Raw genomic sequence first — 19,180 nt, forward strand, 5'->3', positions numbered from 1 at the left:
CCATTTCCACTCCAAAACCAGGTTCGACTACAACAACTCGATGGGATGTTGATGCTCTACCTTCACTCTCTGGCATTCCAAATATCAACACAAAATATTCTATATCACATCTCATACTAGACCATGGTAAAATTGTTGAATATATGTGTGCATCTTCTTGACACCTGGATGTGCCGAGTAAGGTGCACAATGTGCTTCTATCAAAATCAAAGTGTGAATCCCCTCTAATGGCAAAACATAAATACAGCCTAAATGGCAAAGAAGACCATTTGACTCATACAATAACCTGCATATCTCCCCTCCATAACTATCCCAAAGTCAATCTTTGCTCTCACCTCTTGGTACCAAGCATCCAAAGGAAGCACTCTAAGTAACCAACTCCTCAAATCCATGCTGAGAGTCATCGTTGACAACTTATGTCTCTTGCGACTCAATGGATCCACCATGACATTCTCATTTCCCTAAATGTACTTCACCTCAAAGTCATACTCACATAGGAACTCCATCCATCATCATTATTTGACATTCAAGGTTTGGTTGCATAAAGATGTACTGCAAACTATGATGGTCACTATGCAACTCAAACCGATGCATGAGAAGAAAATGTCTCCATTGCACCAAAGCATGAAAAATTGTCGCTAACTCCAAATCATGAATGGGATAATTTAGCTCGTGATCTTTGATTTTGTGAGACTCGTAGGCAATCACGCATCCATCCTGCATAAGAATTTCTCCCAAAACCTCTAAAGAAGCATCAGTGCACACAATAAAGTCTCTTGCTAGGTCCAACACCACTAAGATGGGTGCACTAGTCAGACGCTCCTTAAGGATCCATAAAGACGCCTCACACTGCTCCGTCCATACAAAATTCTTTCCTATCCTCTGAAGAGAAATAATGGGATGAGATATCCTCAAAAACCCCTGGACAAATTGACAGTAGTATCCTGCAAGTCCCATAAAACTATGAAACTTTGCCACATTCGTAGGTGTTGGCCAATCTATGATCACCTGAATCTTAGAGGGATCCACAACGATACCCTCTTTGAAAATAAAATGACCCAAATACTTCACCTTCGTTTAGAAGAACTTGCACTTAGCCAAATTGGCATATAATTGATTATCTAGAAGACAATCCAACACTTGTCTCAAATTCTCCTCATGCTCCTCCATGGTTCTTGAGTAAATCAATATGCCATCTAGGAACACAAGGACACATCTATCAAGGTAGGTCCCGAAAACACCATTCATTAGACTCATGAAAACTGAGGGCGCATTGGTAAAGCCCAAATGGAACCATTGTAAACTCATAATGCCCATAGCGAGTGTGGAAAGTTGTCTGATGAATGTTCGCCTCATGAATCCAAAGCTGATGCTACCCTGACTTAAGGTCTATCTTACAAAGGACCTTAGCATCCTTAATCTGATAAAAAAGATCATAGATCCTCGACAAAGGATAATGGTTCTTCACCATCACCTTATTCAACCATCAGTAGTCTATGCATAAGTGAAGGGATACATCCTTAACAAATAAGACTGTTGCTCCCCATGAAGAAACACTAGGATGAATAAACCCCTTAGCTAGAAATTCCTCCAGCTGCAACCAAAGCTCACCCAACTCTTGAGTGGTCATCCAATAAGGCGCTCTATAGATCAGCTCTGCTCTGGGAACTAGGTCTATTTGAAAATCAATGTCACGCTTAGGTAACTCAATGACATTTATTAGATACAACCATAGTAAAGATATTGCAACATTAATTAGCAATGTTACTTGTTTTTCCCCTACTTAAACTAATGTTTATTTCATCACATAAAACATAGGAAAGTAACCATTTAACCCATTGAATACTTAATCATGAATTATATCATATCTAACACTTCTAAAACATTAAGTCCATTTTAATATCCAGTTATCAAATGTTCCTAAGTTAATGATCCTAATATACAAGATTATTCATACATCCTTAAAATATAATTGATACCTTGCTATATAGAAGGAATTACATCAGTCATCATTACATTACATATTGCATCTCATACAAGGTAATCATTACAAATATACATTATCTGCTTCAAATAGGAGATCATGATATACTAACTACACGAATACTATCCAAGTTACATATTACGATGATATCTCATGAACTTCTAAAATAGATCACATATGCTCCATGAATCCATACCGAAAGAACTGAAGACAAGTAGAGTCTACAATCACACACACAAAAATCCACGAGAAATCCCAATGGAAGAAGGCATCAAACCACCCGATCATGTGGAACCAAAAAGGTCCACCACCCGTGCTCTGGAGAGTGACATAAGGCCCCCCACACACTCTAAACCTAGGTTGATGCCTAACATTCAAGGGAACATAAAACAAAGGTAGCATAGCAACAAAATGAAAACTAACCACATAATACATAGGTTTAATTACAAAACATAGACTTACCAGAGGCTTCCACATAACATAGAGACTAAGGTAGTAGGACACACATAGGGAAGAGTTCCATCACATGCCACCAATAAGGGTTATCTTGGTAGTCTCTCACTAGACCCCGATGCCCAAGTGATACCCATGCGGAACTAACTCAACCTTTCACAAAGACAAGGGAGTACAATCAATCCAACGAGGCCTTCCCAATCTCATCATGAGCCTGAGCTAGCACTCTAGGCCATGAGTGGGGCATCATAATTATGTTGTTAATGTGAAAACTACCCAACCCCTAAATAAATTCATTAGGATTATTACTTGATTAAAATAACTTCCAATGAGATCTCCTAGTAGCCACTTAGGGGCCTCAACACCCACTTGGAGGTCACTCCCCCTATCATGTTCCTAGAACCTAGGGTATAAACATAAAGGAATCTCATGAACCACATAATGCATATAATCGTTCGGTTCTAAATTAGAATTCGAACCGCAACATAAAATCTAATCCCTTCACATTTATACAACCATATAGGTCTCATGCAACATCAAAATGCAAGATTGATAACTCAATATGCATGCATACATAAAATCCCTCAAAAAATTCAATTAATCAACTCTAGAAAAAACCATCACAAAAAATTTTAAACTCCCAAAATAAACCTCTAGGTTGACTCAACCTGACATGGACTTCCAAAATCAACTAGAAAGGGAAAAACTAAGAAACAATGCCTTTGTTATTTCTTCTAGCGTATTTGAAACTTCTTATGGCACATTTGCAAATTCTTCTTATGCATTTACAAACCAAAACAACACATTTATTACACAAAATGGCACATACATGACACATAATGACACATACACTGCATAAAATAGCGCATATATTAACATGACACAAAATGGCGCATACACTACACAGACTAGCACATAAAGCAAACAGACTGGTGCATATGGTGACCATTTTAGCGCATATAAAACAGAGTCCAATTTACGACTCAGGCACGAAATATAATTTATTGACTAACTCCAAAAAAACACTAGACATAGAAACTAACCTAAACCAAATACATAAAAGGATGTTTTCCACCCAAAATCATAATTTGACAAACATAAGATGAGAAACACAACCCACAAGATTTCAATCATGAATACAACCTCCAAAGGAAATGAAACCAAAATCTTACATCCAATTAACAGATATAAAAGAAGAGAAACACAATTTCCAGAATAATTAAGACAACATTTAAATACACATCAAGCAATCTTTTCCCTTTTGAATACAAAGATGCATAAATAAAATAAGAATACAAAAACCACCAACCTAGAACTAAGATGATTGGACAACAAAATTGAAAGAAAGATGATGCACACAATCAATCTGGAAATGTCAATTTATCCACAACCTACTCAAGCTCCTTCAAAGCATGTACAACAACAATTAAAGTTTTGAGAAACAATTCACATTCACCCCAAGCATACACACAAAACTCCTTCAATATCCAAGATCAAAACTCTTTTTTATGAAAACCTAAAATTCTCAAAACTCTCCAAATTTCTATAGTATTCTTATTTTCCAGCAATTAAACAATAAAATACCCTTCTAAAAAATCCTCCCAAATCACAAGAAAAATACATGCAAAATCCTAAAAATATCTTTTTCCTCTTGCATGAGAACTCAATTAGCAACTTTCCATGCAAACACAAAAATCACTCCACCTCATCATTTGAAAGAAAAGGAAAATAAATAATGATTACTAAATTTAACTCCAAACAACCAATAAAATAAAAATAAATAACTAAATTCCTAAATAAACATAAATGCTCAATGAATATGATTCCATAAAATAATCATTAAAATTTTATTATAAGCTCGCATTATATAAATATATATTTATATATCTATAAATAACATTTTTTATTAATTACACAAAAAAGCTACATTTAATAATTAATTAATTAGTCACCACAACTCTATAAATTCTACCCAACATAAAGATTAAATAAAATACCACATAACACCTAACAAGGTGACTCTAGCCAAAAACACTAGAACTGACAAAACATTAACTAAGCTTAGAGTGTGATAAGACCTTATGTCACCTCTGATCAACTACCATTGTGATTAGAGGCACACTTAGACCTGTGAAACCAAGTGGAGTCGATGCCCTGCATAACACCAAACGTCTATACACAACATATATCTAAACATAAAGTAAACAAACAAGTGAAAGAGAATCGTGACATCAAACCCTACTCATAAATGAGTGGTGTGACATCGTCCCTTTTATGTCCATTGCAATCATAGCAAAGACATAGCATCATCAATAACATCATCATATCTAATATAAACATGAAGTAAGGTTAGCACATGGCACAACATCATCATAAATAAATATAAGCCACAACATGCATATAATGAATACACATAAATAACCAAACATGTATCCCAACATCATCATAGTCCTGAGTATATCATCATCCACATAGAAACATAATATATCAACTATCAACATGAAGTGTCTAACATCAAACTAGAAGCAATGGAAGCATAAACAAAGCCATAAGTATCTATCAAGATCATCATAAAAGAGTATGCCATGGAAGGGCACTATACGAGCTCTTGTATTTTGGTGATTATTTTAGTGTTGGTGAGGTTTTTGTGTTCGAGAAATAAAATAGATAATTTATTTTAGAAAATTATAAAGCAATAAAGCATAAAAAAAATAGAAATCATTCATACAAAAATATTTGGTCTTGTGGATGTTGATTCTATTGGTAAAAATCAAACCTCTATTGATATTTTTTTAAGATTCACCTTGATTTATTTAATGTAACATAAATAAATTTGTTTTACTAAGTTTAGAGAATTTAAATCCTTAGTTGAAAAACAATCAGAATGTAAGATAAATGTTTTGATATATGACAATGGACTACTTTATACACATTTCAATAGAAAGAGGTGAAACAAATCTTGATGGGAAGAGCTAGAAGTACGTTAAGTAGTACATAGTTGGATAGATGCTTTGGAAAAAAAATATAAGTGTTGCTTGTTACTTGATAAATAGATAATACTTGTAAAGCGCTTGATTTGACATTTTATCAAGTGTGGATAGGTAAGAAACCTTCTATTTCATATTTAAGGATTTTTCATTGGGAAACTTTTGTTCCCGTGTTTAAAGAAAAGTGGTCTACACTAAACCCAAAAGCATAAAAATGTATATTCATTGGGTATGGTGAAAATGTTAAGGGTTATAAGCTTTGGGATCCTCTAACCTTGAAAATTGTCTATTTTTAGATATGTGATGGTTAGAGAGTTTAGAGCTATTTTTTTCTTAAACAACTAAAAAAATAAGGGGAAAAGATAGCAGATTTTAAACTAAAGCAATAGATGCACATGTGGAAGTACAAAATGATGGATTGGAGGAAAACAAAGAAAAGAGTTCAAGTGACAATTTTGAGCAAGATAAACCTAAATAAGTTTATTAGGCAACACAAAAGAGGAATAATCTTTTGTGGAATAATCTCATATTCCTTAGAGAAGATCCACAGGGTAATGACATATAGCTGAAAAGTATAGCTTTCTAGGGTAATGACATATAGCTGAAAAGTATAGCTTTCTAGATTTATATTGTATATTTGCTTTGTTAAGTATACTAATGAAACTAATTCCTACAAGGGAGCCATTATTTTAGATGATAGCAAGTCTTGACAACAAACTGTGCAAGAGGAGATATTGGCCTTAGACTCATTTTGAGCAAGATAAACCTAAAGAAAAGAGTTCAAGTGACAATTTTGAGCAAGATAAACCTAAAGAAGTTGATTAGGCAACACAAAAGATGAATAATCTTTTGTGGAATAATCTCATACTCCTTAGAGAAGATCCACAAGGTAATGACATATAGCTGAAAAGTATAGCTTTCTAGATTTATATTGTATATTTGCTTTGTTAAGTACACTAATGAAACTAATTCCTACAAGGGAGCCATTATTTTAGATGATAGCAAGTCTTGACAACAAACCGTGCAAGAGGAGATATTGGCCTTAGACTCATATGTTTCTTGGGATCTTGTTTGTTTGTTCTAAGAAAGGAAATACATTGGTTTTGAATGGGTTTATATGAAGAAATTTAGAGTAAATGATTCATTGTAAAGGTACAAGACAAAACTAGTGGCTAAGGGCTAATCCCAAAGAGAGGGAGTTAATTTTACTAAAATATTAACTCCTATTGGTAAAAAAGTCCTCAATTAGATTTCTTTTATCTATAGCTAGTTCTTATGATTTTGAGATTAAACAAACATAATTTAAAACAATATTTTTGTGCAAGAATTTAAAAGAGGAAATTTATATGGTAACAACTTAGAAAGGTTTTGAGGTTAAAGGGAAGGAACACTTGGTTTAAAAGTTGAAATGGTTTCCTTATGGTTTAAAATAATCACCACAAATATGTTTTTAAAAAAATGACTCATTTGTGTTAAATTTAGGTTTTTTAAGATGTGAGGAAATTTTTTGTAACTACATTAGATGTATTGATGATCTTATGCTAATAATTGTCTTGCAAGTGGATGGCTTGTTAATTTTAAGTAACTCCAGGGATTTGATTAGTGAATTATAAAAGACATTTTGAGTGTATTTGAGAAAAATTGTAGCATCGTAAATTGTATCCACATATAATTTTGTCTTCACCTAGACCTCACTTTGGTGCTTCATCGTTTGATGACTGATGTTTGTCCTGATTTTGCTCACACCACCTATCAACCTCACATTTTCATCACCTTCATTGTCTCTCCCTCATTCTAGAATCTCGGTTCTCAAGACCAAGGCATTAGGCGCCCTGGTCCTCCTAATCAGGACCCATTTTAGGTCCCCACAATGGTCACTTCAAGTGAGTGGGAAATTTGACCTCGTGTTGAACTACTCCAAAAATTCAACTAATTTTTGGGTAGTCAAGTATAAAAAGAGGTCTACCCCTCTCATTTGAAAACTAACTTTTTCAAGAGGCAAACCAAATTATGATCCTAGTTCAATTCAAGTGAGCGAGCAATTAGTCATTCATCAAGCATTTTAGCTAAATTAAAGTCAAGTTTGTGCATTCGAGATGCCACCCATGATCAATCTTCTTTGAAGACATTCTACCTGAAATCCTAAAACCCTTGCATGAGGATCAAACACAACTTCATCAAGGTATATCTCAATTACAAGAACTTTTGTTTCATATTTGGCCTTTCCTTCAAAAGGAAAGCATTTTGCAACAATTTCCATTTCAATTTCAAGATTAATTTCAAAACCAATGTTTGACCTAAGGGAAACCCCTATCCCCTACATCTTACCCTCTCTTTTTGTGTGTAGGAAACAAGTGTAGGAGTTGTACTGGGGAATTTTTGTAGAGTCAACAATGATGAATAGGTTTAGCTTTCGACAAAGGAAAATTCAAACTACCAGAGCGAATCTGTACTACTTGGTCTTGAAAAATCAGGCCAAACTTCTGGGAATAGGTTCTAAGTATATTATTTTGCCCATATCTCAATTTGTGGCTCCGTGAGGTACTGTAGCAGTCTGTTTTTGATAGTTGACTTCAATTATTCATACTTTTACCCCAATTTCACAACTATCATCCAATTTTCAACTAAGAATGAGGATTACCATTCCCAACCAATGAATCCAATCAGAATTTCAACCCTTTCCTTATTTGGATTGTGGCTAGATCTATTGGGTTGACTCCTCTTTCAATGTTTTGGGTAAATATGGCTTATTAGTGATTTTATTATCTTAAACCCTAATTCCTAATTTTTACCAAAACATAAATATCTATGGTTAGTGAGATACATATTGGGTATGGAAATTAGGAGGGATCATGAGCACAAAAAGATTTAGTTACCTCAAAGTATGTTAATACTATTTTGTAGATATTTTTATCTATAAGATTGTAAGACAATTATCATTCAAAGTATGTTAATACTATTTTGTAGATATTTTTATCTATAAGATTGTAAGACAATTATTATTCCTTTATAGGTTGACATTAAGATTATTTTAAATATGTGTTCCAAGGATGATTTTGAGGATATGTATAACATGTCATATACTAGTGCAATTAGTATTTTGTTGTATGTCATGGTTTGCGTTAGGATAGATACATACTGAATATGTGTTCCAAATGAGGATGATTTTGATGACATGTATAACATACCATATGCTAGTGCAATTAGTATCTTGATGTACGATATGATTTGTGTGAGGCTAGAGATTACACAAGTGATGAGAGTATTAAGCAAGTTTCATTTGATTTTAATTCATCTAGACATTAGATGAAATAAGGCTATGTTTAGATGAAATAAGGCTAACTTTACCTTACTGCATTTTCTTTTCCCACATCTTGGGAAAACTTAGTTGTTGCTATTAGCAATGCTACCATAGAGCCACAAATGGTCTCCTTTATAACTGTAGTACTAAATGAAGAGATCTTGGGAAAACTTAGTTGTTAGCAATGCTACCATAGAGCCAAAGGTGGTCTCCCTTATAACTGTAGTACTAAGTGAAGAGATGAATAGTAATGGTGTAATTATTATAAATGAAGAGATGAATAGTAATGGTGTAATTATTTATTTTGCACCTTATATTAAGTTTATTTAGGTAATTATTTATTTGCTTAGGTAATTTGTATCAAATCCTTATTTAAAGGAAGCACATGACACCTCATTCACCTCCTTGATGGCACCAGTTCTCCCTCGTCCAGGTGAGTTCACTTGATCATAAGATGAACTCACTTCACACCTCTACTATTGTTGATTTTATTTTTAATTTATTTATTTCCTTTGAGTCACTTTGACTTATGGATCCTTAAGCCTATATATAGTTTATTTCCTTCACTTTCACATCATGAACATCTTGAATATAAATACTCTTAATTTGTTGAATGTTGAATTAATGTTATCTTATTATTTTTCTCTAGGTGTATTTTTATTAAAAATTCTAACATGTATCAAAACAAGGTAATTCATGTGCAATTTAATTCAAATCTAGAAATGGGTGTAACCATTTCTCTAGGTTTATATTTTTGAAAATTAGAGATCTGTTTTTAGCTACTGTGTGAGGTCTTTAAGGAAGAAACGGGTTGTTTTGTTTTCAAAAGGATTTACTTAGGTTAGGCTTTTGTTTCATCCAAAATGGGCACTAAGAAGTTGAGTTACCAATTCTTTTTTTAGGTTGTCTATTTTCTTTTTTTAAAGAAAACATACTTTAAGGTAGGTTTGGATAAAATTGATAATGTTGTTACATCTAAAAGGTATTAAAACATAAGAATCAAACATCAATTCCTTCCTTTAAATGGTTCAAGGGAAGCAAGAGGAAATTTTTTTGCCTATGCACTATCTTTTTATTCTCTTTTTATGTTCTTCTTGATCCCTCTGTATTAGAGATAAAATGATAGGAATTTCTACCCCAAATTTGAATCCATTAACATACCATTAAAAAATAGAATGAAGAACAAACTATGTAGATTATGCCCACTATCATGTTGCTTTTGTAATCAACTAGAGGAACATTCCTAAGGCCATATTTGGATATTAGGAATAAAATGATAGGAATTTCTACCCCAAATTTGAATCCATTAACATACCATTAAAAAATAGAATGAATGAATGCAACATGATTGCTTTTCTAATCAACTAGAGGAACGTTCCTAAGGCCATATTTGGATATTAGCAATAAAATGAGAGGAATTTCTACCCCAAATTTGAATCCATTAACATACCATTAAAAAATAGAATGAATCAACTAGACAGTCAACTAAATCTCAACTAAATCTCATTAATGTTTTGGACTTTAAAACCCCTTATAAATATGATCTATTAATGGATGTTCTCATGATTGATTTGAGATATCATTTATGTGTGAAACTAGCATACATTTTGTTTTGTATGATTCTAATGGTTTAGTAAGTTGTCTTAATCACATTTTTATATTTTGTATGATTTTAATGGTTTAGTAAGTTGTCTTAATCACATTTTTATATTTTGTATGATTTTAATGGTTTAGTAAGTTGTCTTAATCACATTTTTATATTTACTAAATGGTAATGTTTTGTATGATTTTAATGGTTTAGTAAGTTGTCTTAATCACATTTTTGTATTTAAGTGTTAGTGATTCTAGGTTTACCTTCACAAGGACTTTAAAACCCCTTATAAATACTTTTACCATTTCAAAGTAATGGTAAAAAGAGTGGATCTATTAATGGATGTGTAAGATGGATGTGTAAGATATGTTCTCATGATTGGTTTGCAATATCATTTGTTCATCTTTGAATATAGAGCATATCTTATGTGTGAAACTGGCATACATGGTCCTCCTCCTTTGAAGTGTCAGATAGTGCTTCTACCAAAGTAATATCCAATGATGATAAATTTGACTCTATTGCCCTATTAGATGAAGGCACTCGTGTAACTCATTTCAATAAGCCACAACCCTACCACCTTAACATAAATCACATCAACCTTGGTAGTCAAAATAGTCAAAATTACTTCAATTTAGTACTCTACTATTACAAAGTGTTTCCAAACCTTAGGAAGGTCATCCATATTGAAATATGCACTATTGTTATTATTGCATCCATATGTGAAATATAGGTGTTGAGAATACATACTAGTCTCCACTTGCATGCCACATCTACTTATAAAGGTATTATACACTTGGTTTCAAGGTAAATCAACGCATTTGTACTTGTACTTAGTGACAATCCTATAGAGTTAATGGTTCGCCTCATGGTTCATTTTATCGTTGTTTAACAATCCTATAGAGTTAATGGTTCGCCTCATGGTTCATTTTATCGTTGTTTATTCACTCTTTTTAAGAAATATACCTTAGTGATCACCCCATTTATGAGAGCTTAAAGAAGAAAACATTCATCTATATATAGTGTGTTTTTCATGTGGCAATCTAATCATGGGCCTTGCTTTCACCTAAGATAGCCGAGGTGTTTATTCAAGTCTAAGATATGAGTTACATGGCAAAGTATTTACAAGACTAACATTAGATGGTATAATAAACTTTTCTAAAGCCTTGAAATATCTTTGTAGATCAATTTTATACATTTGAGTCAGAAGTGATTATTTTGTTGTGGTGTTCTTAGATATACATTATGTGCTCTTAAATCGATCAACCAAATCATATACATCATGTGCTCTTAAATCGATCAACCAAATCATATACATCATGTGCCAAATCATATAAATTCATAGAGTGAAGGAAAAACTAGATTTCTAGATAGCAAAGTTTGGGTTTGTTATAGCATTTTGTCATCTAATCACTCTCTTTTAGGAATACCTCAATGAATATAAACCATGTCAACGCGAAAATAATAGAGAGAGAAGCCAAAGCCATTGAAAGAACCATACCCCAATTAGAGTTAATGATGCTATGCCTCTAAAGCATAATTAGAAGAATGAACATTACCCTCAGCCATAGCCATATGCAACGATACAAACTAATAATCATGGAATGATATAACATGATAAAGCATAAAATCACACCCACATAACAAGTGATACAAGATCATATATACGTTTGTTCATACACCTAACAAGAAACACTAAACAAGATATCATATAAGAACTCAGAAATCCACAACATCATCATAAGTAAAAAATGAATAATCATTTTCAAAGCACAACCAAATATTTATGCTAATTCTCTTTTTTTATATATATAAAATAGAAAATAAAGAATGATCAGATTTGAAAATAAGAAACCAAACCCTAACAGGTGTAAGATTATTCGAGTTCACCAATAAATACAGAGTAAAAAAATGCTTCCCCTACATATATCTTAGAAAAATCAATTAAATAAACATAATCACCATAGACATAATATGATAAGACAAATTATGCTTTTAAAGAACATGTAAATGCTCACAAAAATTGATAAAAGAATATGAAAGTAATTTACTTCATATCCAATGTTGATTTGACTATGCCAAATTTCACCAATTTATTGCCATTGTATGGAAGCCCTAGATCGTAGGTCATCAATATTAGATTGGTGAAAATAATGTTGCTTCTCTCCAAAAATTTTCCCCTCACAGATATTATTACTCAAAAGACAATTCTGCTACTCGCAAAAATAAATCCTTGAAAATATGTACAGTGCCTCATAACCAATGTAAATAAATCAATTAAAAATCCATTAAGGAAATTAGGTTTTTAGGTTCGCTTTTACAAGTGAATGGCAACTTGACATCACAAATCCAATTCTTGTTATACAACTGCTTCTGGCTATGAATACACCATTAAAAGCCCAAACAATTTAGCATGAATTAGGCATGATTTTTAAGGCACATGAACTCTATACAGAAGGTTCTGTGCTTGTTGAGCAGTAAATAAGATAATTGAGAAAGCGATCCTCCTATAGGCTTTAGACTTTCAAAATGAAAGTCTGATAAACCCAAATTGGTGTCAATCAGTGTCTTCCTCGGTGCTGAACTAAAAACTATCTTACTTTCGAAGAAACGGCTTCTTGGGCTGTATTGTAGACTTCCCATTCCGGTTAAAATAAAATCTAATTGGTTCTTGATAAGGCTTTCAAAATTAAGGTCTCATAAATCAAATTGGTGCGTCCCTTGGTTCTCACCCAAAAAACTATCCTTCCCTTCCAAATTGGTGTTTCCGTTGGTGCTGACCCAAAAAAACTCTCTTTACCTTTAAAGAAAAATCATTTGAGCTCTATTGTAGACTTTCTACTTCTAGTTCACTTAGATTAAATGTTTCTGACCCAAAAAAACTCTCTTTACCTTTAAAGAAAAATCATTTGAGCTCTATTGTAGACTTTCTACTTCTAGTTCACTTAGATTAAATGTTTCTTGATTGAAATGAAGTCCAATTGAATGTTTTCTTAATTGAAATAAAGTCCAATTCAATGTTTCTTGATTAAAATAGAGTCTAGTTGAATCGAATTCATAAACTGAAGATGCCATCAAATCTAGAAGAAAGATATTGATAGCCGAAACCCATATGCATAATCCATAAAAATGGACATAAGATCTTTACAAAAAGGAACTTCTAGTTCACTTAGATTAAATGTTTCTTGATTGAAATGAAGTCCAATTGAATGTTTTCTTGATTGAAATAAAGTCCAATTGAATCGAATTCATAAACTGAAGATGCCATTAAATCTAGAAGAAAGATATTGATAGCCGAAACCCATATGCATAATCCATAAAAATGGACATAAGATCTTTACAAAAAGGAAGACAATACTATAAAAAAGCAACGTTCGCTATCTCTATACACGTAGCATTCTCCATCTATATTTACTATACATTATTTTCATCATATTGGTTCGCTGCCTGCTTTTTATTTACTGAATCGTACTGTCTACCTAGTTTGTTCTTGCTTTTAAGGATTGGCAAAGATCTCACAGTATTTAAATTAACACTTTTTGTCTCAACTGCTGCTTGATACAACACTTTAACCACATTCTGAAATCGACGCCGAAAAGTTGGCATTCTTGAAACAGAAGTGGCAATTCCCTGCAACCTGTCGCTCCACGAAGAAACCAATCTCAGAAATTGAATCACAATTACAAAACTTAAAAACAACACACATGAAACTTATACTGAAATTGGCAGATGGATCCCTGCAAAGATGCCTTGGGAAAAGTAATATTGAAGTCTGTAACTTGAATGAAGTAGAAACATGAAACACATTTTCTTCTAAGCTACCATTATATTTGGCACAATTGCACACATATTTTAGAATCATAATTATGTCAATAAAATCTTAAACCAATTTTTTTTTTTTTAAAACTGGGAATTTACTCTAAGTTATATAGTCGTAGATCTTCTAAACAAGTAAACATTCTTCTGATGATTATTCTTGCAAACACTTCGGCCTAAAGGATGTTAAAATCATCTCATCTAATAAACCATGAAATAGTGCAGATTTAGAGTACATGCAAGTTGTAGTATTTTAATTCTCTGTTATAGAACATCCAGAGATTTCTTTGATCGGGAACCAATGCCATTAAGTTCTCCTTTCTTATAATTAAAGATTACATTCTCCTCTGTTGTTTTTATCCCATTTCACCAATTAATAAATTAAAAAAAAACAATAAACCACTATATTACAAATATTTAAATACTAACGTGTCAACAAAAAGTAATAAACCTTCTAAATCTCACAACTAATTAATAGTGAGAGATTCCAGATAATAGTATGTTTATTAAACCTTCACAAATTGGGAATCCATATTATTTGAAATTCTGAATCCTTATCATGTAAAATTCTTAAAAAGTTAGTAAAGTTTTTTAGTGTAAAAGTAATATCTTCAATTAATTGGGATCTGGCGGAGCACAAGTGGATATGTAATGATTTTCTTTGGTGATTTCCAGGGATGTGCAGTAAGACTCTCGGTTCTTTGGAGCATATTTGAGTTTTGTACAGCGATGGATAGCTTTTATAGCTTTGCTGTTTGTTTCTGTGCTGTTATTATCTTATTGTTTGTTTAGTCATTGTACCTTATTTCTTCGCAGTCTTTCTAGCTGCCCCATATCTTTTGTAATTTTGCTTTGCCCAAAAAAGTACCAGTAAAATTAAAGCAACGTTTATGGCAGAGTTTCAGAAGCTTGAGAAAGGAGATTCTGAAATTGTGATAGTGCAGTTAAGAAAAGATTCAGCCTGAATTAATGATTTTGGTCATACTTTGAGGAAGTGTTAGCTTGGACAAGGACTTTGATTTTTTTATTGTTTTCAAGAACAAAATGCTGTGGCAGACTATTTAGTGAATCAAGGGCTTCTCCAAAATGTTTTTAAATCTATAGAAATGTAAAAACTGCTCCTCGATCACTACTAATTTTTATTTTTATTCTAATTCAATTCACAACCACCAACAATTTAATCAGCCAAGCATCTTCCATCTAGCTTAGAAGAGCTGACTTCATAACTTCTCCAAGCACTGTCATGTTGACAACTCCATACGACCACTCGAGCCCTAGACACAGACCTAAACTGTCATGGTGACAACTCCATATGACCACTCGAGCCCTAGACCCAGACCTAAACCTCAAAGGTTCATTTGTGATGACCCTGCCTATGTATTCCCTTTTATCTACAAGAATTTCAGCCCACCTCCCTAAGAGGTACAAGCGGCTTAGAACTTATGTTCTACACCTTATTTGGGTTCCGAACTCAGCTAAAACATGGAAACAACTTATGCATATGTTACACTCCTCTCATGATACAATTGCTATTTTCTTTTCTTGCACAATAATGTTGAGGTGAATGAATGTGTAGTTGTGTGGATGTATCAGTTACATGTTTAAATGAGTTACATTTGAACGAATGAATATTTGACTCAAATGATCAAAAGTGTAACAAATGTTTCGATATATGTTGTGTCTGAAATGGTTTATGATTGGTCTAACTACATTTGTGAATCCAAGTGGATGCAAGATACTTCACCACCCTCTAAGAGGAGAGGGAGAGTATCACTAGGGAGAGGGTTGCAAATGCGAGAAAAGGTCGAGTTGGCATTGGAGCAAAAACTCATATCCATTCTGAGATAAGTTGTCCCTGTTGGGGTTTTTTGATGTTGACCCAGTGTCTATTACAAGTGTGGTTGCCATTGCACCAAAAGATCGACCTGTTAATGCTCGATACAACCACTAGACTTATAAAATCCATAGGAGGCGGTTAAGTCATGTCACAAACCTGAGCGCTGCACTGCACAACACAAGGAGACCAGGGGCACACATCTTGCAACAATCCCCGCGCAAGCGAGGGGTTTGAACCTGTGACCAAGCTCTGATACCACTTGTTACAAGTGCGGTTGCTGTTGCACCAAAAGATCGACCTGTTAATGCCCGATACAACCACTAGCCTTATAGAATCCACAAGAGGCGGTTAAGCCATGTCACAAACCCGAGCGCTGCGCTGCACAACACAAAAAGACCAAGGGCACACACCTTGCAACAATGCCTTAGTGGGTAGCGTCAGTAACTTACGTCTTCCTAGTGTTAGGACCTTGAATTGTCCAGATTAACTTGTTAGGATCGTGACCACCTTGATACTATCTTCTATTATTATTTAATTTAATTTGAAATGTTATTATTTCTTATCTTATATCATCAATACAAATATGAGTAGATGAAGGGCTCCGTAATATGCATATGAATATACTTACATATATATGAAATATAGATGCAAGTATATGTATAATTGTATATGTGTACATCTGCATATAAGCATATTAGAACTGATATAATAAGCATAGAAATAATTTAAATCTAAACTTGATAAGAATATACTACTTTTGTATCAAATTAATAACTCAACTCTTGGTCGATTGAGTAATCAACAACATTGGTAATAAGTTTATACCTATACAATTATGGAGCCGCACTATCTCATAATTTCTATGCCTCTTTAAGATTAAGAGCCAATTCAACTCGAGCTGTGGCATTCGACTAAGAACATCTAATCTTTTCTTGTCAACTTCAATATACTTGAAGAGCTCGATAAGCTCAAAGTTCCTTATGATATGATGAAATATATCCTTCGAATTCTTACTACATATATTTTATCAACCTTAGAGCTAGGGCGCACCCTTATCACTTATTAGCGGTAACTATTTCTTGATTAAGTGTATTTTATAATTAATTTGAGGTCCAGCATTATAAGGAACCGGTATTCTGTTCTTTTTGAGGTTACAAACTTCACTATGCATTATTAGTATTGCTTAGGAAAATATAGACACCGGGAGCCAAAGCTAGGAAGCTCGAGTTGGTTAAGTGTTTGCAGACTTTCAAATTCATAGCCTCAGCTACAATTCACAGACATGTGAAACTGTATCACTCTATTATGATTCTTCTTCTACATTTCGGTCTCAAAAAGCATGCTCTAGTTCTAAGCGGTATTCGATAGAATAATATTCTCAATATGATATCAATGGCATTATAAGAATCTTTATCTGTTATAATTTTATTAGAAGTAAAATGAAATATGTTTCATTATGAAATGAGTTAAAAAACAGAGCAGTTGTCTCTGACCGTACTGTATAAGGAAAAGTGTGTAGTGCCATTTCTTAAGTTTGTCTGTCGACTTCTTGATATTTTAAGAAAACTAATAGCTCGCAAAGCTGTAGAAATTATCTTTGACTCATATGAGTTAGCAGTTTTAAATGAACCATGAGCACTTCTTGTGTAGATGGAACTTGAGCAAAATTTGTTCTTTCCTTCCTTTTAATTAGAATCCTTTCCAAAGAATCATTCGTCAAGTCATTATAAGACTTAGAATGGGAACTCTTTTGTGTAAACTGAGAGTCTTTCATTTCTATGAAGACAAGACCAGTAAAATGAATGAGTCTATCAAAAACAAATTAATCTCAGAACTAGAAATTAGCAGTTTTATTACCAGAGGTAACAAAAAACTTATTATAAGAAAAAACGAGCTTCTTGGTTGTACCTTAACTTCCTTAACAAGGAAAATGCATTAACTAAACCCTCGTATGTAGAGGTTTACGTAGGACAACGAACTAAGTTCGTATATATTCAAAAGAGTGCAGAGATAGCACGTTTATGAATGCATGTAGAGTGCAAATATTAGCACGTATAGAATGCATGTAGAGAAATAGATTGTCCTACTTAACCCTATGCATACCAAGATCTAATTCATCCAAAGAAAATGCCATCAGGCTAGTGAGCCTAAAGCGAAATGTAAACTACATTGTTTAGAACTGCAAATTCTGCAAACTCTTGTTTCAAATTCAATGGAAAACTGAAATGGGGAAGTATTACCTGATGCTATGGTAAAGATTGTTCAAACCCTTAAGTGATGACTCTAAACTTTGAACACCATACTACCCCATTCACCTATGTGAAGAGAAGATGAAATAGAATAAAATTATGATTCTTAACTAAAAATATGAATGTTATACTTATCTAGCCCTTGTATGAACTCTAACAGCTGTCAAGGACGTTATGCAGAGAGTGCACAATCTTGGGTCACTTGTCAAAGTTCAACGAATGGGCAAAATTATAATAATAGTAGGGGTGGGTGAGCAGATGACTGCACCAATGACGTGCTTAGCAAGTATAAATAAAACCTTTGGCCAAATTCACCAATATAGTTGTGTGGCCAATTAGAGTTGTGTAGGTATCTAAACACCAGGCTCAGATGGCAACTTAGACCTATTCTTGTGTGTCTGCACCCTTGTGAAGGGTAGGGCCAATTCTGAAAGGAAGGTGCAGAACACTGTAGTCTCTAAACCCTATCTTGAATATGGGACAAGTTTATCTTTATTCACATAACCCACTAATACAACGAGATCAAAGAAAACAAAGGTCTCAAGTCAATTACAACCGAACGAGATCAAAGAAAACTCAACAAAGGTCTCAAGTCAATTACAACCGAAATCAAAGTTTAAATGCAAAAAATTTCTCATCCAAATTTTAGATAGTTTCTCTTACTTGAAAGATGTTGCAAATCATATATTTTTCTTGTTAGTAGAAAGTTATTGTTTTAGCATACATGACAATGTTTAACAAACAAAATTCAAGAACTATGCAAACAACCAACACAAAATATGGGACAAGTTTATCTTTATTCACATAACCCACTAATACAACGACATCAAAGAAAACAAATGTCTCAAGTCAATTACAACCGAAAGTGCCCGAGCCTATTAAACACTCACATTGCCATCCCAAGGATAAAATCCTAGATCTCTACAACTCGTGAAGCTGCTTTGAGAAATCTTCACGCTTGGTGT

General features: G+C 33.3%; 1 protein-coding gene across 2 annotated transcripts in view; it reads right to left on the bottom strand.

The window, feature by feature from the left end:
• Positions 1 to 13,580: 13,580 nt before the first annotated feature.
• Positions 13,581 to 19,180, bottom strand: part of LOC131037822 (uncharacterized membrane protein At3g27390) — a 115,846-nt gene continuing 110,246 nt past the window's right edge. For both annotated transcript variants that reach the window (XM_057970045.2, XM_057970044.2), the window contains exon 10: positions 13,581 to 13,950. In XM_057970045.2, coding sequence (XP_057826028.1) covers positions 13,728 to 13,950 — 223 coding nt within the window. In that variant the 3' untranslated portion in view covers positions 13,581 to 13,727. The remainder of the gene's footprint in view (positions 13,951 to 19,180) is intronic.

Source organism: Cryptomeria japonica, chromosome 1 (assembly GCF_030272615.1).
Source record: "Cryptomeria japonica chromosome 1, Sugi_1.0, whole genome shotgun sequence".
In the NCBI taxonomy this organism is placed as follows: domain Eukaryota; kingdom Viridiplantae; phylum Streptophyta; class Pinopsida; order Cupressales; family Cupressaceae; genus Cryptomeria; species Cryptomeria japonica.